The sequence below is a fragment of the Chelonus insularis genome, unplaced genomic scaffold (genome assembly GCF_013357705.1).
Source record: "Chelonus insularis isolate UGA/USDA-ARS -01 unplaced genomic scaffold, ASM1335770v1 contig_399_pilon, whole genome shotgun sequence".
Lineage (NCBI taxonomy): Eukaryota > Metazoa > Arthropoda > Insecta > Hymenoptera > Braconidae > Chelonus > Chelonus insularis.
In genome coordinates, this window is record NW_023276554.1 from 210,136 (window position 1) to 237,803 (window position 27,668).

The 27,668-nt window shown below is 30.6% G+C and overlaps 6 protein-coding genes across 10 annotated transcripts; 3 read left to right on the forward strand and 3 right to left on the reverse strand.

Annotated features, from left to right (window-relative positions):
- Window positions 1-257: 257 nt before the first annotated feature.
- On the reverse strand, window positions 258-11,019 carry Pkc98E (Protein kinase C). Of its 2 annotated transcripts, none has more exons than XM_035085521.1 (10): window positions 10,299-11,019; window positions 9,840-10,186; window positions 9,223-9,283; window positions 8,930-9,149; window positions 8,038-8,069; window positions 7,580-7,650; window positions 7,244-7,385; window positions 6,589-7,152; window positions 5,907-6,499; window positions 258-5,763 (listed from the first exon to the last, which is right to left on the reverse strand). In XM_035085521.1, the coding sequence occupies exons 2-10, from the start codon at window positions 10,170-10,172 to the stop codon at window positions 5,599-5,601; spliced, it is 2,181 nt and encodes a 726-aa protein (XP_034941412.1). In that variant the 5' UTR covers window positions 10,173-10,186; window positions 10,299-11,019; the 3' UTR covers window positions 258-5,598. The 2 variants fall into 2 exon arrangements, with proteins under 2 accessions (XP_034941412.1, XP_034941410.1); XM_035085519.1 differs by having other exon boundaries at window positions 7,244-7,406.
- Window positions 11,020-11,059: 40 nt separating this feature from the next.
- LOC118068255 (iron-sulfur cluster assembly 2 homolog, mitochondrial) lies at window positions 11,060-12,175 on the forward strand. The gene is made up of 3 exons (XM_035085523.1): window positions 11,060-11,256; window positions 11,382-11,603; window positions 11,910-12,175. Exons 1-3 carry the CDS (start codon window positions 11,180-11,182, stop codon window positions 12,085-12,087), a joined length of 477 nt encoding a protein of 158 aa, XP_034941414.1. The 5' UTR covers window positions 11,060-11,179; the 3' UTR covers window positions 12,088-12,175.
- A 65-nt stretch (window positions 12,176-12,240) lies between these two features.
- On the reverse strand, window positions 12,241-14,818 carry LOC118068254 (ERC protein 2). Its single transcript, XM_035085522.1, has 6 exons — window positions 14,419-14,818; window positions 14,145-14,292; window positions 13,210-14,064; window positions 12,991-13,137; window positions 12,691-12,924; window positions 12,241-12,621 (listed from the first exon to the last, which is right to left on the reverse strand). Exons 2-6 carry the CDS (start codon window positions 14,205-14,207, stop codon window positions 12,595-12,597), a joined length of 1,326 nt encoding a protein of 441 aa, XP_034941413.1. The 5' UTR covers window positions 14,208-14,292; window positions 14,419-14,818; the 3' UTR covers window positions 12,241-12,594.
- Window positions 14,819-15,294: 476 nt separating this feature from the next.
- LOC118068207 (ubiquinol-cytochrome-c reductase complex assembly factor 2) lies at window positions 15,295-16,025 on the forward strand. Its single transcript, XM_035085434.1, has 2 exons — window positions 15,295-15,590; window positions 15,681-16,025. The coding sequence occupies exons 1-2, from the start codon at window positions 15,520-15,522 to the stop codon at window positions 15,985-15,987; spliced, it is 378 nt and encodes a 125-aa protein (XP_034941325.1). The 5' UTR covers window positions 15,295-15,519; the 3' UTR covers window positions 15,988-16,025.
- Window positions 15,927-17,096, forward strand: LOC118068206 (probable methyltransferase-like protein 15 homolog). Its single transcript, XM_035085432.1, has one exon. It carries the CDS (start codon window positions 15,962-15,964, stop codon window positions 17,045-17,047), a length of 1,086 nt encoding a protein of 361 aa, XP_034941323.1. The 5' UTR covers window positions 15,927-15,961; the 3' UTR covers window positions 17,048-17,096.
- On the reverse strand, window positions 17,083-21,806 carry pug (pug C-1-tetrahydrofolate synthase, cytoplasmic). 4 transcript variants are annotated; one of them, XM_035085429.1, is made up of 10 exons: window positions 21,689-21,806; window positions 21,099-21,164; window positions 20,429-20,761; window positions 20,076-20,168; window positions 19,870-20,011; window positions 19,676-19,787; window positions 18,722-19,591; window positions 18,434-18,651; window positions 17,404-18,306; window positions 17,083-17,332 (listed from the first exon to the last, which is right to left on the reverse strand). In XM_035085429.1, exons 1-10 carry the CDS (start codon window positions 21,715-21,717, stop codon window positions 17,243-17,245), a joined length of 2,856 nt encoding a protein of 951 aa, XP_034941320.1. In that variant the 5' UTR covers window positions 21,718-21,806; the 3' UTR covers window positions 17,083-17,242. The 4 variants fall into 4 exon arrangements, with proteins under 4 accessions (XP_034941320.1, XP_034941319.1, XP_034941321.1 ...); XM_035085428.1 differs by having other exon boundaries at window positions 21,099-21,176; window positions 21,689-21,732; XM_035085430.1 differs by lacking the exon at window positions 21,689-21,806 and adding an exon at window positions 21,244-21,380.
- Between the last annotated feature and the right edge of the window lie 5,862 nt (window positions 21,807-27,668).

Here is a 27,668-nt window from a genome sequence, read left to right on the forward strand (position 1 = left end):
TATAATTCCATATATTATTGATCAATCATCTTCCAAAGCATTGTAGGAAGTATTATATTCATATATTTATATATAAAGTTTTTCTTCTTATTTTTATGAAGAGCTCAAAAAGATCAGAATAAAAAACAAACACGTATTTTTTTACAACATTTATCAATTTTTGATTGAATTCTGGCCTGTAAAAAGAAATAGGTCTATGTATATAAATCTTTCAAGGACATTGCGTAAAGAATGGGGTTTATAAAATAATTAATATATTTCTATTTTTGGCACTAAAATCATTTAATATATGTTGGTATTTTAATATGGTTACAATAAAAACAAAACTGAATATAAGAAAAATTAATTTGTCAGGCAATGTCCTCATTGCTATGTATGCCCATCGTTTTACACGATTGAACACTCCCTTTATATTATATAAAAATTGAATAAATCAATATTCAGTACATGAAATCTTTTGTTTGAATGAAATAATAGATTATATAACTAAATAGGGAACATTGATGTATTTATATGTGACATTTAAATTTTATTTTATTACTTGTCTTCACATTAAACGCTTTTCATGTGATTTATTTTCAAATATATATCTACATATTTTGCTGTATTATTATACTTAAATTTTTTATCCGACATACATGATTCACTGTTATTCAATTTTCCACCTAGAAAACACCGAAAGCGTTACTTGGTTCATTTTGTATTTATTCAGAATTTTTCTTTTATTTAATAAACATAAAATGCTTATTTTACATGTCGAATAGTATAATAAGTGATATAAATTGACATAATATCAATCATATAATTAGTTGTTTTCTCAAACCAAGGTACATTTTATTGTTTTCTTTACTAACAATAATTATTATTGTTTCCTACTTAATAAAAAACATTTCACACTCAATTAAATATTTAAGAAATAACATACATAAATATTATTAAATCAATTAATTGATTACCACTGACAAGAACAACTAGAATAATTATAATGGTAAAAATAAAATTACATTCAAATATTACATATATCAATTGGATACTGAAACATACTTAGAGTATAATGTTATTATGACTCGACAATTTTTTAGTGGAGCAATGCAGATTACATAACTAATATTTTTCATCACACTTAAACAAATTTTGATAAATTGGATATTCTGCACTGGTTCACTATCACATTAACTAAAAAAAAAAATTTTGCTTTCAGATCTAATTAAATGACTATTAAATTGTCATGTATTAATGAAAATTAAACATTACTTTATTACAATTTCTATAATTCTATTGACAAAAATTTCAATGTCGAGCAATAATTTAGTTTTCGATTTTTCTTAATAAGTATAAAAAAAATTATTAACTATGATTAGAGACAGAAATACATGAGAAAAAATATAAATATAGATAGTCTTTGGTTAGCGAATTATGTTAATTTCAGAAATACATGATAGCTGAGAGAAAAAATTAATACAATAGAGAAAGTAATGAAAAATTATAATACTTTAGATGTTAATAAACACATGAGATCCTTGAGTACAATCTCAAAATTGTAAGTATTGGTAAGTCACAAAAATGATCCGATCAACGGCACATATATATGTGTTACAAAAAAATATGATTTTTATTATTTAAGATCTTATAGGCATTGCATTATATTACTTATATGTACTCTCAATTTTTACAGAAAAGTATACAGTATTTTCTTTGTAGGCAATAAGTAAAGCATAAAATAATTATGCAATATTTATTTAATGTAAATAATTTAAGCAAACTATCTATGAGATAATATGGACAGCAAAAGTAATTAAAAAGAAAACCATATTATTCAGTAACGTGTACTAAATTGAAGCTATTTGACCGTTGATTAGAAACAAAAAAATTAATAAAAAAAAAAAATTTAATATTGCAACAGTATCCGGTGTTTTCTCGTTACAAAAAACCGAAAATCCTCAAGTGCCCGTTAAAATCGAGGTGTAGATTACAAAAGCGCGTGCACAATTTTAGGTACGAAGATGCCGCTGGACTTTTACATTTGTAACATCAAATTTGTTAGTTAGCATTAAGTAAGGATAGTGCGGTTTGTTGTACACGCATCATTTAGTGCTGATGCTATTAACAATTATATCTTTATATTCTAGTATCTAAATACAAGCATGTTATTATAGACATATTGACGTTTATTATAATATATCTTATTTGATAATAACTTTTTCTTTAACATTCAACATATTTTTTTTTATTACGCTATTTTAGTTAGACTATAAATTAGCGATAAAAAATCACATGGAACAGGACAGCGCGATTTTTAATAAAGGACGAGGATTCGCTAATACACACTTCTTTGTAAATATATTCTATTAATATATTATTTTATATTATTCGATTGCATAAACTCTTTATGTATACTTCAAAAGCTCAGCTTTCGACATTGGCTCTCATTTTAATTTACACGATCATAAATATTTATCTCGTGTAGAGTGTAATAATATAATGTAGAAAAAAAAACAATTCCATGTAGTAAAATTATCAATTAATTATTTGTATAGCTGTTGAACTAAAAAAAAACAGCAGGCAAGAATGAAAAATCTCACATAGTTGACAATCAAGTTAAAAAATAGTACGTATCGACTTGACAAATTTGTACATTCACAAAAAAATATGTAAAAAATGTGAAAAAAATGACTACATTCTGTTTATTTACTTCAGATAAATTTGAAGTAAGAAATAATATTAATATCAAAAATTCTGTTTAGGAAAATATTAACGCTGGTATTGTGTAGTAAACGATAAATTTCATATACGAAACACAAGTTTATGAGTTTAGATAATAAATCTTTACAACGAATCGATTTAATAAAGGAAAAAAAAATTACTTGCCGATAAAAAACCAAGAATAATGAATTCTCAATATAGTGTAATCGAATTTTATGTAGTTTCCCATCGAATCGATGTATACAGGACGGCTATAAGTTAATGCAAATTGGGTTACAAATTATTAATAGTATTGATAAGAAATTAACATCGATTCGTCGTATCTTCTAATTGAAAATCATTTAAAAAAGTTGGGAAAAAGTTGTGAAATGAATAATAATATTATAAAAGAAATTTCTCAATACCGTCACGCGTTTACCGAGTTTAACAGGTGAGCCTAGAAGAAAAGAGTATCCTATCTAAAATCCAATCTTAAGTAATATTATATTTTTAATTCACCGTTATAATCAATAAAGTGTACTCGAGATTTTCAAAATTACGGATTAATTTTTTTTTGCTAATCGTAGGCCGGACTAATCGTTTCTTATCAATCTCCTTAATTAAACAATTCACGCCGACATGGATTTACAGTTTTTATATTTTTTGTATATTATTTTAATTCCATATTATTTTCAATTAATTATCGTCGCGCCATTAACTTCTTTCCTCGTGAAACGTTTATATATTGATGCAAGTTTTATTGCACATTTCAATAAATTTATAAATTAATTAATATCATTATTACTTACTACATATTTCTATAGAGATCAAAAACTTAAGAATATTAGTTAATAATTCAAAGAACAAAAATTCGGACATTAATAATATAACTAATCAAATTCTGAAGCAAATTATCTTATTAGTTTTATAAACAAATCATTAATAAACATTTATTATCCTTTAATAGTACGATTTCAAGCAAAATCATCAGAAATTTTCTTGGACTGCGAGTCACGTATAAACTTATGGCACCGAATGCAAATTCTTAATATTTATAAATAATTAAATTTATTTTCAATAAAATAAATATCAATTACGAAGTTTAACATCTCAACGTTATAGCAATGTAATACGACAACGATATCACGACAACAATTTTTACGGGTCCCCATTTCACTTGTTGGACATTTATAACTACTTTTTTTTTTTATAATAATAACTATTTTTTGTGCCAGGTTAACCCGAAACAAAGAAGACTTGCGCTCAAAATTATTAATTATTTTTTTTTTTCTCTTTAATTTAACATTATCCCATCAACATTCACGACAATTATATCTACTCAATTATTCAATCAATTAATAATAGTAATAAAAATCATGTAATGATAATAATGAGTACTTTGTCATATCTATACTTATTAGCTATGAAACCGATCATAAACCTGGGTTATATATCTAGACGTATCTTAAATAAGTTTTCTTCTTATTTTTTTTTTCTCATTGTTAACGATTGTACGTCGTGATCAACACGAATTAAAGTTTTGAAACACTTTTTTTAAGAGGAAATTCCATAATTTTCTTAATCATCGTAACAGATTATTTATTTATTTTGGTAATTATTTCGATAAATTCTAATCTAAATAATTACCTTTATTTTATACTCATACTTGTTACGATTAAATATAGTAATGATACTTTGAATAATGAATAAACGCTACACGTCTGCCTTTTATGACATAAAAAATAAATTAAAAAATGGATAAATTGATTATTACGGAAATATTCAAAGAATATTTTGCTCACGTAATTTTAATATATAGTAACATATGAATTATGAAAGAAATCAATGGTAGAATATATTTAGATTGAGTTTGTAAAGAAAATAAGTAATGTAAAAGATTGCAAAAAAATATGTGCGGATAAATATAAAATATCAGGTAGTCGTTTTGCGCTTTCAATATTCTGTGTGACGTCGTGCGTGTCAATTGCTAAAATCAATCGAACCTCCCCTCTATACTCTCAACTACTACGTTAGACATATACTAAAATAACTTTTATATGAATATGTATGTATACATACTTTGAACCAGACCACCAGTGGTCTTGAATGTCTCTAATACCTGAATTTATGATTAAGTGCCATTTATGTACCGACAAAACACGAATATAATGATTTAACAATGCCTAACATTAAAAAAAAATGACTAAGAGCAAGAATAACATGACTTGCAAATAATTTGTGTTAATTATTTTTATAATTTCATTGCCACATCACTTTATCGGGAAATTTCTGTATGATAACTCTCAGCATCTGACTGTTATTCAAAGTTCCATTGTAGTCATAGCATTATACTGGAAAATTCAAAGGTGTGATATTTGACACATTTGACTTGTGTCGAATGACATGTGTAAAGTTTTCCCATAATTGAGATATACGCTTCAGTCAAGTAATGTTTGATCACAAACTGTAGCAGTAGTAAAATTGACTTGTCTCAAAAGGAACACTTAAAGCCTTATGCATCTCGCAATCCCCTTGATATATACTTGTATAAATGTTTCTATATTAGCAAGGCTCATTTTTCAATTTTCCGATATTTTATTGGACGCGGGATCGAAGATAAGACAGAGCGAATGTAATTAATTAAAGCTTTCTTCATAAACTACAAGTGAAGTCTCAAAAAATATCAAAATAAAATTTCCTTGAACGATATTCTCAAACTACATTCGTTCAATTACTGGCACGATTTTTAAAATTTTGTTGATAAACAATTTTACAATTACCATAGGTGTCTGAAGTAATGTTCAGTTCTTGAACAATTCCAAAGCAAACTTCGGCAGCGTATTGAGCTTAATATGCCGGTCATTCAAACGTCCATGATTAACTTGACGTTGAATTAACATTCTTCTAATATTTTCATTAAGATGAGCTCGATCTGTTTGCACTGAAGTCTCTATTCACAAATGAAAATCCTCTGAACTCATCCTGGTTTATCGACGGAAGTACAGAATCATGAACTGGCGTAAGTACAGGGTCTTCTTTAGTAAACTCCGCATCAAAATTCATAGCATCCTTCTCGTTATTCTGTACAAAAGAATGGAAAATATTGATAACAATAGGTGAAACAACGGTGAAGGATCAATTGAACCTGATATATATATATATATATAACAAAAAATGATAGGAATAAAGTGTATTAAAGGAAGTAAATAAAAGTAAAAACTTACGATTTTTGGTGTGAAGGGAGGTTTAAGCTTACGAGCTTCAAGTGCTCGCCAGTCCATGCATTGGAAAAATGGATGTGCTTTAATAGCAAGTTCTCCACCATTATCAACAACACATCCAAGACGTTTCGCGGGATTCTTGGTCATAAATCCTTTAAGAATAGATACAGCAGTTTTACTGAGCCAAACTGGATAAAGAACATCATCATGTAAAATCGATTCAAAAAGGTCATCCTCATTATCTGCTTCGAAAGGCGGCTGTCCAGCCATCATCTCATACATCAACACACCCAGTGCCCACCAATCAACACTTGCGCCGTATTCTAACTCTTGAAGTATTTCTGGTGCAATGTAATCTGGTGTACCACAGAACGTTGTTGTTGTTCGACCATCCACTATACCTTCTTTACACATACCAAAGTCTGCAAGTTTACAATGACCTTCACGATCTAATAAAATATTATCAAGTTTAAGATCACGATAGATTACTCCATGTTGATGAAGAAATTGCAGCGCCAACGTCACTTCAGCTGCGTAAAAACGAGCTCGAGTTTCATCAAACTTTCGAGCTTTTTGAATTTGAAACATTAGATCACCTGGGAAGAAAATTTTTTTTTCCAATGAATATGCCATTCCTTATAAAAATTAGTTTAACTTTATTTTATGAAATAAAATTTTACATTACCTCCATTAACGTATTCCATGACGAAAAAGAGACGTTCTGGAGTTTGAAAGCAGCTGTGAAGTGCAGTTAAGAAAGGATGCTTAGCTGCAAGTGCGAGTATTCGTTTTTCTGTCATTGTACAATCTACATCTTCATCTTGAATGATGACATCTTTTTTAAGAACTTTCACTGCATAAACTTCCTCTGGATTGTCTTTACGTTCAGCAAGCATTACTTTTCCAAAACTACCTTTGCCAAGTACTTTAATAAAATTAAAATCTTCAAGTGTGACTCGTTGCATTTCGTTTCCCTCATCGCGCGGTGGAATATCAGGTATCGACTGATCATGAGATTGGAAGCTTGTCTCAGTATTCTCCGTAGATTGTGGTTGTTTATTTTGTGTTGATGGACTATGAGATGATTCTCCAGCCGAGCTTTGGGTCTTGTAGTTAATACGTGGCGTCTTTGATTGCTGGTCCGGTGAAATGTTTAGCATGCTCAGTATCTCGGCCATCGCCTTTGTATCGATACCACAATTATTGGCAACGTTCTTTTGACATCGCTTGTGAACATTCATGTTACAAACTGTTGAGAAGATGATAAAAAAATTATCACGCCAATTATAGTATGAACTATGATTATAACCATGTAACTTTTTTATATTTTTTATATTCACCTTTACATTGAAGACCCTGTCGTATCAAGCCATAGAGAAGTGATCCACAGTGATCGCAGAATGTAAATCGTTTATAATTATGTACTTCGAAGAGGTGAGGAACATTTACGCTGAATCGCTGTCCTTGCGTGTTTTCATTTGACTGCAACACAGTTTCCATTTCCTGATCGTCCGGATTTTCCGGATACAAAAAAAATCAACAAAACAAAAAAAGCGTATAACATAAAAAAAGCTCAACAAAAAAGTGCTTAACAAAATATTTGAGCGGCAAAATAATAAATTTAAACACAAATAGCAATAAATAAAAGAAACATCAAAAAAGTTTTTAAATCATACCTCGTCTCTCATTCCAGAACATTTCGTAACTACCAAATTGTGACATCTTTTGTGGACAACACAGGTACATACTGAAAAAAAGTTTCAATTATTATTTCTCCTTATTAGAAAATCTTACATCAATAAATAATAATAAAAATAATTAAATACTAGTAATAATACCAAAAGTGTTATTAATAATTATTTTGTAAAAAATTAATATCATTAATGAAATAGTCATGCAATGATCATGAATTGACTCAAAAAATAATTGCCAAGTATCATATATTTGGTTGTGTAAAATATGTGTGAAAAGCAGATTGAAAAAGTATAATAAATGAAAATTAAAAAAAATCATTGGTTAAAAATAAAGCACTTTATAAAGCACAAAAATAAAACCCAATAATTGATTAAAAAAATTAATTGTTTGAAAAAAACACTTAAAAATCGGTTATTAACATGACTTGTGTCTTTCTCACCTTGACACTGATAGCCTTGCTTTCCGACGCCCCTGAAATACAACAGACAAAGCACTTCACATTATCTTAGTGATAACCCATCAAGAACATACGATATCGGATATATGTAGCATCTTTTTCAACCAAATAGTATTATTGAAGTATACGTGATAAACCATATGATTAATTGGTTTTATTGTATTCAGTTATAATTTTACTGAAAATAATATTTCGGTACTTCTTTATAAATTTAATAATATTGTGACAAATTAATATTAACTCTTGAGATTTATTTTTACTTTCCCAATTTTAATATTGAAGCAATCATGCAACCTCAATAAGAAATATTTAGCATTGATTTCATTTATCCCACATGCAACGTTTCAAGTGTTCATTTCACTCGAAAAATACTTTGAATAGAACAGAGATGTTATTTTTCAAAAATAGTAAGTAATAAATATGTTTTTAATAAATTATTTAAATTAATTTTTCCAAATAGTTGTCATGAAAATGAAGAATAATAAAAATAAGTTTAGAATTTTAGTTGAATAATTATAAGTAATAGTTTTATAAATAACCCTTTTGATGTATATTTTTGATTAAGTTTACAGACTAACTTCGATAATTCATAAGAGAAAAGTTGATTATTGATAGACGATTAAAGTTTTAATCCCGGAACTTAAATTTGCTGGCTTACTTCTTATTAATACTATTCTATATATAAAAAATGTCTCATTGAATAAACTTCTAAGTAGCATGCGTGTAGTTGACTTCAATTAGAATGCATTGTGAAATCCCTTTCAAGCTGTGCGATTTGATTTGTGGTGATCTAACCAGCATTGATAATTTTGAAAAGTGATTTTTTCCAATTGCGCACATCATTCTGGATGGCGAATATTGAGTTGTTACGTACCAAATAAAGTCGCGGCAATGAGAACAGAATGATGGTTGTCTCAAGAAGGTAGCCATAAATTTATGTCCATTAACTTGATGTACTCTACGACGCATAGCCCCTCTTCGTTGTTTGAATCCTTGACGTTCGATAAATCCACGTGGTTCGAGGCTACTCATAATACCGCTTACAATATTTTCTTTTCCTTCTCCTTCGCCACCACTGCATCCTGGCTGTTGATCTATAATAATTGGTAATAGTATTTATTGATGCTTTTGTTCATTCAAACTTGAATATAAACAGTTTTTGTATACCTTGATTGCTCCACTTTAAATCAACTTTTACTCGTAACTTTCCATGTGGTTCAAGATCAACCTGAAATCATATAAATATTATTTCAACCTTGATAAAGTTAATTAATACAATTAATAAACTTACGTGTTTCAGAAAAAAATGAGGATGCATGAATGCTATGTATGAGAATACCGAAGATGAGAAAGGATTTCTTAATAATTTGTGATGATGAAAATAAATAGCACTTAGTACTAACGTCTTTAGTAGCACATTTAAAAATAATATAATTGATTGATGAAATTATTAGTGTGAATGAATAACAATGAATAGAGATGTTGATAATTATAAAATGATAATATAGTGATAGTTTGTATGCTTAATTAGACTATCTGCGCTATTATAAATATTTTTAAATATTATCACTATCGATTTATCTTTATCTCTACAACCATGTGTTGGGCTCTTATCAGCATGCATTATTTCTAGAGTAATCAGTTATGTCATACAATAGATACGACAAATAAACTTGACAGCAAAATATTGTGAATTTCTTAGTATGAGACGAACAAATATTTCAAGTATTTGTAACGAGAATGAATTGAAAGTAAGTAATAGGTTAATTGAAAATAATACAAACCCAAAAATCAGTAGTTTCATCTTCACGACGTGCTAATTCTTCAAAAGGAATTCTACAATTAGCAACAAAATCATCTGGAGGTAACGCAGCATCATGGAAGACAGTTAGTCCCAGCATCGCTGCAGATTTCACTTCATGAATAAATGACTCGTTCCAAACTGGGTCGAAGGTTTTAGGTTTGATTGATGTACGATTGAGACGATTTTGGTCAACATCAAGGAGCACGTAAGGATCTATTATGGGCGGTACATCCTGCCAAAATTTTCGATGTTTGTCAGTGGCACGCAGGCCACTAGCCTCACATATTTGAACTTTAACTGTACCGGTGAACATTTTTGAAAGTTTATCTAAAAATGGAGCGAAGAAAAACAGAAGATGAGATGAAGAAAACTGTTAACAACGTGTGATGTGAGTGTCACATCCGTGTCAATGAAACAACGTGCTGGAATTTCCTCTTACGTCAGCTCGTATAGCTGGTGTTTCTGTTCACTACCGTCGTAGGGAGGGCTGCGTCAAGGATACTGAGATCTTGGAAAACAAAGTAAGGAGTGAGTCAGCGACGTAGTCTTTTCCTATTTTTTGCTTGGCACTGGAGTCGTGATGAAATGTAGGATCTCTTTTATAACGACACACCAGGCACCCTTGACGCTGCTGATCCGCAAGGAATCGTTTGCCACCCCGTCAACGCCACCGCCGTGCTGTTATAAACACATTGGCGGCCTTGCGTTGGCACATTACAGAAAAGGAAACGGAAGAGCGAATGGGGCCTTGGCCGAGGCGAATACTTGCCGCGCAGCCCAACACGACGTTAGGGTGGACGATATTACCACGCAGAAGCTCACGGGTATTTTCTCTCGCGATGAGTTTTCTGTGAAGACTCGTCGCGATGGCCCAACGGCTGATAGCCATTAAAATTGTCCGTAATTATGTTTCACCACCGATCGCGGTTTTATTGGCGACTCGCGGGATATTAGCCCGTAAGTGCCCCTTTAATTTTTCTTATGCTCGATGTTAATACAACATACACAAACCCTCACGTACTGCTACATACGGCCGACTGACTATTGAGTTCGGACTTGCGTTCGGAAAATTTCGTCTCTTTTCGTCTCAAATGTCGTCGTTGCCTATACTCCATTCGTAGCCTCTCGATTCACGTTTCGATTCCTCGAAGTTGTTCTCTCTTTTTTTGTTTGACACTTCTCACTTCAGAGATCCATCATATTTTTAAACTAGCGACCTCTGAAACATCTCACCAACTCTATCGATAACATCATTTCACCTGTCATGATCAGCTGATGATTGCAGGTGTACATTAATAGTTAAAACGAATATTTTGTAAAATGTCGAAGTTACGATACGTTGTGTGGGAGCTTTCATCCAACTTCTCATCAAACCGGTACTTTTCACGATTATTATCGTAAGTCTATATACAATAATCAATAACACTTCATCATTGATTAATATCTTCAATACCTTTTATTTACATCCTTCTGCACTTATTTAGCATCTTTCACTTATTTATTTTATAATTTCGAATTACAGACCACCATGGTGCCAAATTTCTGAATACACTTTAAAAAATTTTTCCACAAAAACATTATCCAATCCTCAGGAAGATGGTCTAATTATTAGTGACAGTTGCGTGAAACGTCTAAAGGAAATATCTGATGGTGAAGCATGTTTAAGGGTTACTGTCGAAAGTGGGGGATGCTCAGGTTTTCAATATAAATTCGACTTGGATTCAAATATTAATGAAGATGACAAGTATGTATAAAATATCAATAACATATCTACTTTACAGGTGATTTTAGAGCGAACAATAGTCTCTGGAAAATAGACTAATTAATTTGAAATTTATACAATAGGAAATGTAAATATATTAATTATTTATAGTAACATCTTATTCGATATTGGTTTAATACGGTGATATTATTTTTAAAAAAACTAAATTAATAACTGGAGTAAGATAAAATGATATAAAGTTGGCCTACATTGAAACTAATGTTTCGCTCTAATAATTCATATAATTATTGATTCGAAATGGATCAATAATTTCTTTATATTTTTTAGAGTTTTTCAGAAAGATGGTGCGAAAGTTGTTATTGATTCGACGTCATTAGAGTACGTTAAAGGAGCAACATTAGATTTTTATTCAGAGTTAATAAAATCAGCTTTTAGAATAATAAATAATCCACTAGCAGAACAAGGTTGCAGCTGTGGAGCTAGTTTTTCAATTAAAGTAGATTAATTGAATAGAAAATAGAAATATTAGATACTTATTAAATTAATTGTAACCAACTTTTTCGTCTTCAAAAATTATAAATATTCTAAAATAATTTTTTGAAATTATTACTAATTGAGATGAAATTGAGAAGATTTTGAGATAACAATTATGGAAAGACTTGACAACAATATGAATTAGGCACAATATTTCAGTGACCAAGAAACTATATGCTTGCTACTTAAAATTGAACGAATTATTAGAAATAAAACATCGCAAAGCTAATTTATTTTTATTAATAACAAGTAATATGCTCAGATAATTGCATTAAAACACAAGTGATAAAATGAAAATTAATTTATTTTCATAAATTATTTAATGCTGAGTCAAAGAACTCGTATCTGTATTGTGGATACGATGTTATAGTAATTTGATATTTCGTATAATATATATACCGAATTATGTACATAAATTGTAATATATTGAAATTTTCATTAATGGAATGTCATCTCTTGATGATGCTGACAGTGAAAGTTATTTTTGTTTACCCTTCTTTCCATTCTGTAAATTATTTTTAAACAATTAAAAAGGAATAATAATATTTTATCAATAATACATCAATTTTCTTACTTTGTTTCCAAGTTCATATTTCAATTGTTGTATTTCTTCAGTTTGTCGGATCAACTTCTCATTCATATTTGCAAGATGTTCCGTCATTGTACTTAGTTGTGCTTTATAATTTCCTTCTTGAACTTCTTTATCTTCTTGGGAGCTATTCCAGTTTGACAAAGCCTCTCTTAATGCTGCTTCACATTTTTCCCTCTTCTCTTCACTTGTATCTAAATGAACACTCATTACTTGATTCTAAAAAAAAATATCTTATCATCGTGCATAAATATCAATAGTTATCTAGTAAAAATAAATGATTACATTGGCAGCTATGGCAAGATTTTTAGCGTGATAAATATGTTTTTCGTTTATTAATTTATCAATTTCCTTTAAAAAATATTCCTTTATTTTTCCTTCTCGAGCTTCAATTTCTTCAGGTATTGCGAATGGTGCTTTAAAAGTCCCAATCTACAATAAAAAAATCATTTATATTTCATATTGATTTAAACTAATGAATCATTGGTAAATATATTGAATTACCATATTATTTATTTCAATTGGTTCCAACGATTCTACTCCTATTTGTTGCATCACATTCTCTTTTTGTTGTAATTCATCATACTTTATTTTTAAAATATGATAGTCACTTTTATACTGACTCAATTCTTTTTCCAAATCACAGATTTTTGTAAATTCGAATTCGTTATTTGTTTCGTCTTGAAAATCAGGTGTTTTTTGAAGTCTTACATCTCCCATTGATTTCGAAGATCGGCGAGATACAGATGGTGAAGAAAACGGAGAATGATCTATTTGACGATGATTCGTTATATTTCCTTTCAAATCATAATCATAGCTACATTTTCCTTCAATACTTGACCAAGAAGCAGTTTCATCATGCTTTTGACGTTCAGTAAGTTTCCTCTGTAATTCATTTTTTTCTCTGTCTAATCTATCAATTTTCTCTTGGTATTTACTATCTAATTCTATTTTAGACTTTTCAGATAAATCTAGCTTACATTCAAGATGTTTTATTCTGTCATTGAGTTCTTCAATTTCGTTATCTTTGTCTGATATTTGAGACAATAGTTGAGCATTTTCTACAATTTTCTTTTGGAATTCTTCAACATAAACATGGTTAGGAGGTGGTGGAGGTTGCTCTTTATTTTCAGCTGATTTATTTCTTCCTTTTTTAGATTTACTTTGTGACTTCTCAAGTTCTTCTTGTAAAACTGTTACTCTTTTTGTCAACTGTTGATTACGAAATGTTAAACTATCTAATTCTTGTTCAGCACGACGAAGTAATACATCTTTCTCCTTCAACTGTTCTTTGAGTTCTGAATTCCGTGTTTGCTCATCAATCACAGCCTTTTTGAGAACACTTGCCTGAGCACGTATCTAAAATGATAAATTAATCATTAAAGCTAATGTTAAAAACAGTCATTGTTTTTCAAAACAAAAATAAATGAATAACTTACCTTTGAGTATTCCGTAGCTACTTTTTGATACTTAGTTTGCAGCTGTCCATTAATTCCTTCCATTATTACAATTAAAAAATATATACATTTATAAAAAATGTAGAACTATTGCACACAATCCCAATCATGGTCAGCATAGTACTTTTTACTGTGTAAAGAGCACATGATAATAAAAATTTTGCACAAACAATTATTGTTGATATTAATTTATTAAATTAGTTGAGGTGTGACTATCTGAACGTGGAATTAAAATAGGAAAGCGACGATTACATACTCATGATGAAAGTGGACTTCAATACATGTAAATTAAAAACGCCCCCACGACAGTACTCATTTTATTGATATTAATGTTGAAGATACTAAGTGACTGATTACAAATATTCCAATAGAATGAATCCTTTTAAATTATTCTTTTGATATCAACTATCAACAATAAATTTACCAAAGCTTTAATTCATCATAAAAAACACTTCATTTGTCATCAATTCATTAGCTTTTGAAAGGTTTATCATAAAAATAATCATTTAATTGATTTTTGCTCACTTTCAACATTGAAATTAGAGAAAGTTTTTGTAGCTAAACTAATAGAATGTCAAGGTAGCACTGTAATTATTAAAGAATACTTATAAATCATATTTATTAATGCCACTGTTGAGTGTTAGCTATAAATTCGGTGGCGTTCCGAAACTGACTGAAAAACGTCATCATTTTTTCATCAATAAGGTAGAAAAACTTTGTCGGAAAAGTAGTGATAAACTTTATTTTAAATTGATAAAACATAAATTGACTTGATCAAATGTTAATAACGCCAGTAGTTGAAAGTAACGTTATCGACTGCAAGATATATTTTTGTACAGATTGTACACTCGGCGTCATTAATGCCTGGTCCATCAAAAACTTTGATACCATCCGAGCAATTATCGATTGAATACCCTTCCAGATAGTCCCTATAACAATAGACTATCCCCACTAAAACATTTTTGAACCTTAATTTAAATAATAAATTTAAATAATAATTATAATTTAAACTTACTTCTTCAGTCATTATGAAATAATCGTGACCATAGATGTAGAATCTCTGTTTGAAAAAAAAACTACTCCATCGATAGTTGCTCGGATGGTATCAAACTTTTTGATGGACCAGGCATTAATGACGCCGAGTGTACTCCAATTTTTTAGTAGTTGCGTATAAATGAGTAATAATTAAATATAAAAGTAATTAATGTTAAATTGATGTTTCTATAAATCAATTATACTGTATATACTTACAACTCATCTCATAGAATACATTGAATATTATATTTATTTATGATCAATTATATTTATCACATGTTTTATATTATAACCTCTTCATTCATCTTCGGCCTCCCAAATTATGGCCGGTACTTATAAAAATTATTTAAAATTATTAGAACAGTGGCCTTTGGATAAAAATAAGCCTGCAAGGTAATTTTTTATTCCTAATATTTTATAATAATAATTATATAATTATACTTGACATCAAGCTATCAAGATTTTAATGCTATATTTTTTTAGGGATTTAGGACAGTATATTCGAAATAAAATAAAATTGGCATTTGCAACAGGAAGATTGGATAGTTCTATTGAAAAAGACAAGTGTAATCGTCATTATGAAAGTCTTCAACGTATTGTAACAAATTATTATTACCGCCAATATCCTAGGAAGTTAAATAGTACAGCAACTGGTTTTACTTCTGATCAATGTAACTTTGTTCTCTCACCAGAGGCACAAGCTTATTTTGAAAAGGAATCTAAGTCGAAGTTTGAACGTGTAAAAGAGCGAATAAAAGGAAAACATGATGAGGAATCTAATCAGAAGTAAACAATACTTTTATTTAGTTAGACGATGTTTAACTCAACTAGCTCTAGAGCCATCACTATCATCTCCACCTCATATTCCTGTGATGGCTAAGGAAGTTATTCAATATTTAAAACCATCAGAGGGTGAAACATTTGTTGACATGACATTTGGTGCTGGTGGCCATACAAAACGAATATTACAATCAGCACCGAATATTAAAGTATTTGCTTTAGACAGAGATCCTGTGGCTCATAATTATGCAAAGGAATTAGCTGAAAAATATCCAGGCCAAATAATTCCATTGCTAGGACGATTTTCCGAGCTTCCTGCTTTGTTGAAAAAAAAGAAAGTATTACCAAATACTATTGATGGATTTCTTTTTGATTTCGGGTGCTCTTCTATGCAATTTGATGTAGCTGATAGAGGTTTTGCAATTTCAAAAAATGGTCCTCTCGATATGAGGATGGATGGAGATCGTTATCCAGATGAACCTACAGCCGCAGATGTTTTAGACCGAATTTCTGAAGAACACTTGTACAGAGTTATAAAATATTATGGAGAAGAAAAAATGGCCAGAAAAATAGCTCAAGCTATCATAGAAACTAGATATACTTACAGAAATTTAAGAACAACTTGGGAACTTGCAAGTCTTGTCAATTCTGTTCTTGAAGACGAAGTGAGAACTGATAAGCTTGGTAGGCCCACAAGTAAAGCTACCAAAGTTTTTCAAGCTTTAAGAATTTTTGTTAATAATGAGCTTAATGAAATCAATTATGGAATGATAATAGCTCACAAATATTTAAAACTACATGGACGGCTTGTAGCCCTATCTTTTCATTCACTTGAGGATACAGTTGTAAAACGACATTTAGCTGGGAATGTAACTGATTATGTAGCTAATCGTTCACCTCTAAGATTTACTGATTGTGGAAGAACATTTACTGATGGAGAAATGGAAATGATCACTGATTCACCATGGAAGATGCTTCATCAACATGTTATTTTGCCTAACGATCAAGAAGTCGAAGAAAATCCTCGATCTCGATCTGTAAAGTTTCGTGCTATGGCAAAGGTGAAATAATGTAACATATTTAAATTGTAGATAAAATAAAGGTATGATTGATATAAAATTTTATTTTTCATTATAAACAATATGAAAAAATATATATCATTTATGATAGAATTTTTGTAACAATTATAACAGTTGAGAGTTACTTTTCAAGCAACAGAAGTAAGATACATTCTAAAAATTCGTAAGTATTCAAAATATCGCAACTTAAAATAATCCTTCAATTTCATCTGTTTCACTGTTCCAATCCATATCGTAAATAGCTGGTCTTGTTGACAAGCCTGGCATCATCATTATCTAAAAAATGGTAATAAATTTTATTAGTATCATTTTATTGATAAGACCAGAGTTGAATAATAGTTATTTACCTCTCCAACCATAGGAACGATAAATTCTGCACCCGTAGATACAAAAATATCATTGATTTCTAATGGAAAGTCTCGAGGTGCATTTTTGATAGCTGGGTCACCTGTTAATGAGTTGGAAGTCTTGGCCATGCATAGAGCGAACTTGTCATACCCTAATTTATGGTATCTTGCTATTTTCTCTTTAACTATGTCCGACAAATGAATTTCTCCAGCACCGTACATTTTAGTGGCGATTGTTTTTATTTTATCTTCAATACTCATGTTAAGATCGTAGAGAAATCTGAAGTTATTTGGTTTTTCAATAGCTTCAATTACAGCATTTGCAAGTTCTAATGCTCCTTTACCACCTTCTGCCCAGTGAGTGCAAATAACAGCATGTGAAGCACCATTACTAAGTGCTGCTTCTCTAACGAGGTTCAATTCTGCCTGAGTATCGCTAGCGTGAACATTTATCGCGACGATAACAGGGATTCCATAATGATTGCCATTCTCAATGTGTTTAAGTAGATTCGGTAAGCCTTTTTGAACAAGATCCAAGTGTTCTTCGAGATATTCTTTTTTTAAAGGCGCGCCAGGCGTCACTGTTGGTCCTCCACCATGCATCTTCAAAGCTCGTACAGTAGTTACCAAAACAATAGCGCTAGGTACATGTTTTGAAGTACGACATTTAATATTAAAGAACTTTTCCATTCCAATATCAGAACCAAAGCCTGCTTCAGTTACAACGATCCCATCAGGTCCCACTAGTTTCATTGCAACTTTATCAGCAATAATTGAAGAACATCCATGAGCGATATTGGCGAATGGACCAGCGTGTACAAGGACTGGAGTGCCTTCTATACTTTGCATCAAATTAGGTTGAATAGCATCTTTTAGAAGAATAGCCATAGCTCCTGTCATACCCTAAAAATAATTTTATCAATAAAATATTGATTAATAAGTTAATAACTATAATTTATTTTATCAAAAAAATTAATTTCTAAAATGAAATTAGTTTAGTGTGTTTTATAAAGCTATTGGAAATCCTTACAAAGTCTTCTGCAGTTAATGGCTCTCCACTTTTAGAAAATGCAACAACCATGTTAGCGAGTCTCTGTTTCATGTCTTCGACGTCAGTAGCCAATGCGAGAACAGCCATTATTTCAGAACCAACAGATATACGGAATGAAGTTTCTCGAGTTTTACCTTTTTCTGATGGGCTTTGACCAATTGTTATTTTTCTTAAAAATCGATCATTTAAATCCACCACTAAAATTGATAAATATAATTAGCTATTTCTTATAAATATTAGATTTATAAGTGAATGTTTAATGAATACCTCTTGGCCAAGTAATTCGTTCAGGATCAATATCAAGTCGGGCAAACTTAGATTGTTCTTCATCAGTTAAAGAGTTTGGATCTGTTTTATTGATGCCAAGTTTTTGTAATCGTTTTAATTGAATTTTAGAGAATTTTCGTTCGCCTTTGATTGTAGGTACAAGCCTGTCATACAGTGCTTTATCAGTTTGTGTAGACTCATGGAAATATCTAGCATCGATTTGAGCTGCAAGTAAATTATGAGCTGCTGACACTGCATGAATGTCTCCTGTTAAATGGAGATTGAATTCTTCCATTGGAATTACTTGCGAGTACCCTCCTCCAGCAGCACCACCTTTTACACCAAATGTTGGACCCATACTAGGTTGTCTGAGAGTGGCGATAGAATTTTTATTACAATGAGCTGTCAATGCCTGAACTAGCCCGAGAGTTGTCGTACTTTTTCCTTCACCAAATGGCGTTGGAGTAATGCCAACAACCACAACTAATTTCCCATCTTTCTGATACTGCAATCGCTTCAAGACATTAAGACTAATTTTAGCTTTCTTTGAACCATAAGGGATAATTTCATTAGGTGCAATATTAATTTCGTTTGCTAAAAGAGTTATTGGTTTTGCCTCTTGACTTCTGGAAATCTCAATATCACTTGGAACTGGTTTTTGAATCTTCAAAGGTAGAGGACGAAGAGACCAACTAGGATCTAGAATTTTGTCAGCTGCTTGTTGAGCTGAACTAACGGTATTTTTCATCAACATGGCTACTGTCATTGGACCAACACCACCAGGAACTGGAGTTATATAAGAAGCAACTTTAATCGCTTCGTCGTAGGCTACATCACCAACAAGACGTTGTCCAGTTTTCTTTGTAGGATCTGCAAAATAAAGTAATTGTGAATTAAAATTGAGTGCATGTACGTCTATTTCAATAATCTGATAATGCTTTTAATAGAATTTACCAGGAATAGGATTGATACCACAATCGATTACAACCACTCCAGGTTTTAGCCATGATCCTTTAACCATTTCTGGCTGACCAATTCCCACAACAAGTATGTCTGCTTGAGACACCTAAATATCCATCATGTTGAATCACTAATTGTTGATGAAAAACTTTTCAAATCTAGTACATTTATATATTTTATATACTTACAATTTTTTGTAAGTCCTTTGTTCTAGAATGACAAATAGTTACAGTTGCATTATGCCATTTTAATAATTCAGCAACGGGTGTTCCTACAATTTTACTTCTGCCTATAACTACAGCGTTCCTTCCAGCTATCGGAATACCACTTCTACAAGATTAACATTTATTTTATTTTTCAATATTATATTTATTATAAACATATTAACACATACTTTCTAATGAGTTCAATACATCCATTTGGAGTACAAGGGAGGAACCCTGACATATCTCCAATGGCAACCTTTCCTTCATTGATGGTATTGAGCCTGAAAAAGAATTTATTTTTTTAAACTGAAATTTTACAAATTTATGTATTCATTGCAACGGTAAACCAGTCATTGATACAATACATTTGTGTCTTCTATTTCAAAGGTCACACGATATGGTTTTTGACAACTGATCTTTTTAAATCACAGCTAGTGGATAATCAAATAATAAAATTTTTTAATTCTAATAATCATCAAGCATGGTTTTTTTTCCTATTGATGACAAGTACTATTTAATCGTTTAAAATAAATTACTTTACCCATCAACATCTTTTTCTGGCAATACAGTATCAGTGATTAAGTGAGAGTTAATATTGTGTATACTGTCAAGTGGCATCTGCACAATAATTCCGTGAGTGTTTGGATCATTGTTTAGTTTGTCAAGTTTATTAATCAATTCCATTTCCGTTGTTGTGTTGGGAAGTTTAATGTGAGTTGCTTTAATTCCAATTTCTGATGCTGCCATCATTTTCATACGAATGTAGACATTTGAATCTTCGCGTCCACCAACTTGGACAATTGCTAATCCAGGCTCGAAATTCGGTATTGTTTTTAGATTTTCTACTTCTCTCTTCAATGATTCACGAATATTTCTGAAATATTTCATTTATTAACATTATTAGTTCAAGTAAATTTTTTTATAAGTTAGATCTGTTATTTAAATAAGTTTTCATTCAAACATATTAATTTAGTTATTATATATAGGTTAGGTTGAAGTGAGTACTTTCAAAAAATATAAATTGTCGTTTAAAGAATATGATATCGATCTAGATTGATGTTATCATGTTATGACTGTCCTGACACTGTTAATCACTGTTATGCAATCAACAATATTTTACAAAATTGAAATAGCTTGTTTGTTAAAAAAATATTAATTTTTCATGATTTGATTGGAATAATCAAAATTGATAGTTGTTTATTTGTACTTACTTTGCCAAATTGGTGCCGGAAAGCACAACGCCACGTGCATCGGTTGCTATTCCCATGTTGAAGAATCTGCAAATAAAACTTCACAATTATTAACATTACTTAAATAATCGATAACAATGAATGAATGACAAAATTCAATATTTACTCTTCAAATAATAATTAATCAAGAGCACTAAAGTAGAAATAAACAAATTTAACGAAATTCAACAGTGGTTTGATATGTTATTATCATATGAGCTGTATCGAATGAATGATTCCATTTGGTTTCGAGACCGGTTTACGTAGTGGTATCTCTTTCCATAATATTTTTCTTGTGTATGTAAGTCATGACATCGCGTATACAAATGATTCTGTCAATGTGATGGTATTGGTCAGATACTTATATACCATATTAAAATTCTAATCGTATTTTTTATGCAATTTATGGAATTTATTTATTTATTTTTTCTCTTTGGAGCAATAAAAAATATTTTTTGTTGATAAGTAGATTACAAAGCTAATTTATGTTCATCTTATTGGCCATCATAACATTAAAGTAATATATTTAAATGAACTTATATTATTCAAATTATTGAGATACTTTAACTTACCGAGATATTTTAAGAGCTCTAGTAAACATATAGAAGTATTCTGATGAAGAATGAATGACGACTAAAAGCTAATTTCACATAAAATTTTGATTATCAATACATAATCATCATAGAAAGGATAAAAAGAAACAATATTACATTATGATTTAATTTTTTATCATTGTTGCTTCAGTTGGAGATTGAGTAATAAGACAGCATTGATAAACTCTGCACTATTGTGAACTTTTGTCCATTGGTATGTTGAAAATAATCTTATTTGTAGGTCTGAATGTGCATTTTAAAATAGTAATATTGAATTGCCATCATGTCTTTTTGATAAATATTTATTTTAGAGACAGAGATATTGAAGGAAATCATAGTACATCTAGAAATTCTGATATGAGAAGATGCTTATGAGATGAGGTAAGTTCTCGACAATTTTCAATTAACTGAATTTGCGGTGGCTCTGAGTTGTTTACCATTGTTCAGAACTACTTAACAGTTCTCCCTTGAAACTTCAATGTGGTTTAACGGAGCAGAACAAAAACTTAAGTATATTCTATTGATGTATTTATTCACAAACATTTTGTTTACATATTTTTTAAAGGTTTTGATGAATAGTCATTCAAAGAATTATTATTTTCAAATCTAGAAAATCAGTAAATTATGCTATTAAATATATTTTTTATTGTAATCATCATCAGCTTGACACTCAACACGTCTCCATATCCTCTCGACTTGATATCTATTAGTATGTCTTGGACCTTCTACCAAGTGATCATTGAAGGAGATGAAGATAAGCTAGGATAGTCTCTGGCTAACCGCGTGTCTTTATAACTTTCACCTTGTGTGTTATTCAGCCCTCGTGTACCGCAAAATTCTCATGGGATGATACCCTAGCGTGTTGCCATACCAAGTAATTAGAATCGGTTATTCAAATGTCTCAATATTTTATCATAATTTTTATTCAGTGTAATGAATCCTTTAAAAATTAGATTACCTATATAAATGAAATAGAGTCATTTTGCATTAGTAAGCTAATGTTTTCTGAACCCTTTAAATTGAAAACGTATTACTTAAGTTGGAGAATGGTTGGTATACAAATCATGTGAATTTCTTGTTGCTTGAATAGTCGATTAATTTTAGTGATTCGAGTCGACAACGCTCAAATGAATTTACAGATTGAGGTGGAGAATACTCTCAAGGGATGAAGTGAGAGATGTTAGAAGTTTCCCTTTATAATTGGCGGCTCTTATGGAATTGCTGAGAGAGTAAGAACAATCTAGCTAATAAGACTCAAGACGCATTTCTTTATTCTTTAGCTTTTTAATAAAATATTTGATCTGAATAATTGCTTTGTAGAATAAGTTTTAAATAAATGTTATGAATATTATATTCATCATTAGTATTGAAAAATCGTGTTCAAATAATTCATTCAAAAAGAACTATTTGAGTTAATGAGTAAGATACTCATTATGGTTTACAATGTACTAAAAATTTACAATAACAAATGATGAAGTACTTCTCTTAATTATTATTAAGATCTTACATATTGGAGGAATAAACATGTCTACATTCAACACCTAATGATATATTTTTCTGTAAGTAGTAATTAAGGACTTTCAAAGAATATCATTGATTTATATTCCCATTTTAATACATATAGTTAAATTGATGCAAGGCTTTTACAAATTATGATAAGATTTTTTTTTTACAATTTTTTGCATCAACGAATCACAAATCATTTTTTAATCTGGTGTTGATAGCTTAAGGATTTTAATAGAAACACGAAGAGAAAGGAATGGTAAATTTTACTCCAATAAATAGTGGCCTGACGCTTTGGGTATAAAAATGGCAATAAGCAATTGTTTAATTAAAAAATTGTAATCTATACTAATTAAACAATTGCTAATTGCCATTCTTATACCCGAAACAACGAACTACTATTTATTGGAGTAAAATTTACCATTCCTTTCTCTCCGAGAAGTTACGAATTGTAATATTCAAATTGCACGTCATTATTTTTTGTCCTTCGAAAACCGGAATTCAAAACCTGTGCTTCCGCATCGAGGATAGTATTCAAATAACGTGGACGTTACTGCTGAGATAGTCGCATCAATGAATGTTTGTCAACATTTATTTAAAGGAAAAAAAATGAATAAATTATTAATTTAAGCGTTATAAAATGACAATTTTGATGAATAAAATGAAATAAATTTAAACTCTTGAATGAAATTTTATCAGAGCAGATGTTTGTTCGTAAGGATTACTGAATAGCTTCGACGAAAGACAGTCTACACCCTTACACGACCTCAAGTTGTAGAGATAGTTAAAGCTCAGAGGGTTTCGCGGCACAACGATCTTTAGGGATAACCGGGGTCGCGGATGATCGGGGGCGGAGAAAACGGACATTCAACGTGAACCATGGGAGGAGAACGTCCAACCCAAATTTCCGTGTGCTAACTACTTCGAATGTCTGAGGAATTTCGTCTTGGATCTAAGTTTTAAACTGAGAGCTTCCTATTGCTTAATGGTCAACCTAAGAAATATATTACTTCAGAAGCAATTTCACTTTTCCTATTACTCTTAAGATCACATTTAATTAAATTCTATCAATTCAAAAAAACTAAAATTCATGATAACACCATTTTTTATTTAATTCAATCACATGCTGAGAAAAATATTTTCGCTATACAAAAAAATGTTTATTTAATTAATTAAAAGAATTTGAAATATTTGCAATGAAATATTTTATTGAATTTAACGAAGTTTTGCGTGAAAAAGTATTTTGATATTTGGTTTAAGATGATAAGTTTAAATATAAGTGACATTGATTCCTACTTTCTAAGACTCCATAGATTTTAAAAAAAAAGGTCAATTTAATGAAAAATCAAAATAAACCAATACTCAGATAATTATATTCATAATAATCGAGCACAATAAAAATGTATTTGTTCAACGAATAATATTTTTTCAATGAATTTTTTTTGAATAAACATCAGAACTGAATTAATCAAAATGTTACCATGTCAATTCTAAAAAATTTTTTATTGCGACTATTAAAAATTTTGATTTCATTATTAAAACAAAAATATTACTTGTTCACAGTAAATTTTTTTTCAGTGTATAAAATTCATTCGACTTGTTCGTTGATTATTTTTCCATCAATCAAAAAATGTCATAATGATATTCAATAGCATTTTTTTTTGTTATTCTACTGATCATAATATTTTTTTCTTCAGTTGATAATTAATTTTCTCAAACATCTTCTCCATCAGCTGATTGTAAGAGTGTTAATTTCATTTAGACGAACGTCAGGATTTCCTTCTATTGCTGTCGAAATTTTCGAGCAAGTGAGGGTGAGAATATATTAAATGTTGAGATTGAATGTTAGCAATAAATAGATGATTGAAGACGCCCGTTGCAACGTCGGAAGGGATATGAAATTAATACGGGACTATCAGGCTCAAGGGGAGGTATTTCTCGTTCGCATATGTTAGAACCTCGACCTCTTTGCTTACTCGAGGTATTTCTGGAATCCTTAGGCCGACCAACCGGAAAGACCCTTCGATGTGAATATCAAGGAAATTGGATAGGGTCGGGGTGTTCGTTAGATATTATCATACAACTAACCTATCACTGATGATAGACTTTTTAAACTGATTTCCTTTTTCTATCTAACATTTTTGAAGCTAAAAGTTGTGTTGCTCGTGTGAGTTACAGCTGGTAAAAACTTCGAACTCTGTCCGAATTACCTCGAAAGTTTCAGCAAACATTTAAAAAAAGTTCAAAGTTTAGTTTTATTTATCACGATCACAGAAAAAGATATTTTCTAATAACGAAGAGAGTTGCTAATTTTTATTTGAACTAAATAAGACTTTAATTCAATGTTTACTCAAATATTGATTGATTTTTTCGTATTAATTATAAAAAACTAAAGGAGATTTCAACCTGATTGGTCCAAAAGTCCTTCCGAGAAGCTAGAATAGGGGATGCGTAGTTGGTAGTCACCCTAACTGCCTCTAGGGCATCAACAAGAAAGATAACTTCGCCCGGGAGAGTAAGACGACGCTAGGGGTTGATTGGGTGACCACCCTATCTACCCTTCGCGACGGATACGCGATTTTCTCGTCCCCTTTTCGTTCAGACTCTACCCACTACTCTCAATCTTTCCTCTTCAAGTTGTTTCTGAGATGAAAACCGACTTATTGAATACAACTTATGCTAAATGAGAATATTCCTAAAGATATTATTCATTATTATCATTTATTTTTTTACTAACTTATTTTTTAAAAACAAGTACCATTTTTTGTTGTACAACAAAGAATAAATTAAAATGATATCTAGTAGATAATTACTTTGAATATTAAAAAAGAAGACTGTAGTTCATTAAGCTGGTGAATTACAGACATCAGTATAATTATAAAAAAATTAATTTACAAGTTTATTATTACGGTCTGAGTATTTTTAACTCAATTATTCTCTCTTGTATTATTACTTCTCTTCTAGATCTCATTTAATTAATGACACCTATTTTCCACAATCAGATATTTTTGGTCAAATATGAAATCCATCTTCTCAACTAAAGAAAATCATTGAATAGATTTGTTAGCGTTACTTGTTTGACTGATATTATTTTTTCCTGACATGATATTACTTGCAATCAGCGGTATTGAATGACGGAAAAATATGATTGATATGTCTGCAATAAAATAATTGAGAATAATAATAATAACGTATACTTAGATAAAAATGAGATGATAGTCTTTTGTAATCAAAAGAAAAAAGTCAATGTATGTAAGTAAATTAATAATTTTTTATGATAAAAATTGATAATAATGACATCGAGTGAGGGAAGTGAAAATGAAAGTTAAGGTTTTAGGAGCCATTTGGGAGCTCAATTGGTCCGAAGTCTCACCGTCTCTATTGAGTTATGCCCATAACGAACGTCTCGTCCTTGGAGTATTCGGGAATCCTCTCGGACTTTGCGGTGGCTTTGACGTTCCAAAACCTTTCTAGAAACTTGTCTGAAGAGGGTAGATACCCTCTAACGGCCTTAATTAATACTCTACCTTTAAGGAGAATAAAAAATAATATCATCCTCATTAATGACATCTATTCTTCTTCTTCTTCTTCAAGTCTGTGCACTTTAAATATTAATCAACTTTTTTTTAAAAATTCTTCATTATTTTTATTTCTATTATCTCAAGTTCATAATTCTTGGATAATATCATACGATAGACTCAGAAGTCTATTGGTGTCTAGGAGAAGGTTTAAAGGTCGGCGGAAGTCCTCTCAATCACGACGAGCCCCTTCCACGAGTTCGATCGTTCGACGGTAGTAAACTTGGCAGTCCAGAATAGAGACTGCACTGAATTCCCTCCTACTTCTCCTCCTTGCTTACCCTTTTGTGGGGGTAGCGAATAACCTTAGTTACTTTGCTGGACCGTTAGGTTACCGAAGCCGGTATGGCCAAAGTATGAAACTCTCAGCTCCTAGGAGAGTCCTAGGTAATCACCGAACTTCGTCGCTCCCTCAGGAACATACCTCTTCACCCCCTTGAGCTTCTATACTCTTACTATTAACTTTCTCTTCCTCTTTCTAACTCTCTTCTTCCTCCGCAACTGATATAACTTTGTTCCTGAGGGGTTAGTGCTACTTTCCTTGTAAGCTACACCGCTTTATCATCAATTTCCGATTTATCTCCACCTCATGGGAAGATATTTTAACCATTAACATTCTTCGACATTTTTTTTTGCATTCTCCAAGGTGTAGAATGAATTGAATGAAGATCATTAATCAATGACTGATCATGATAATTACAATGAAGAGGAATTGATGAGAAAAATACTCCATGCTTTTTTGCATAAATTTAGTTTAATTCATTCCGACTATGTTGTTAGTATTTAATGAAGAACATTATAACGCCCAGTGATTGAATGAGTTATTAGTATGTTAATAACATGAATAAGATTAAAAGCTATCAACTGGATATATCGAA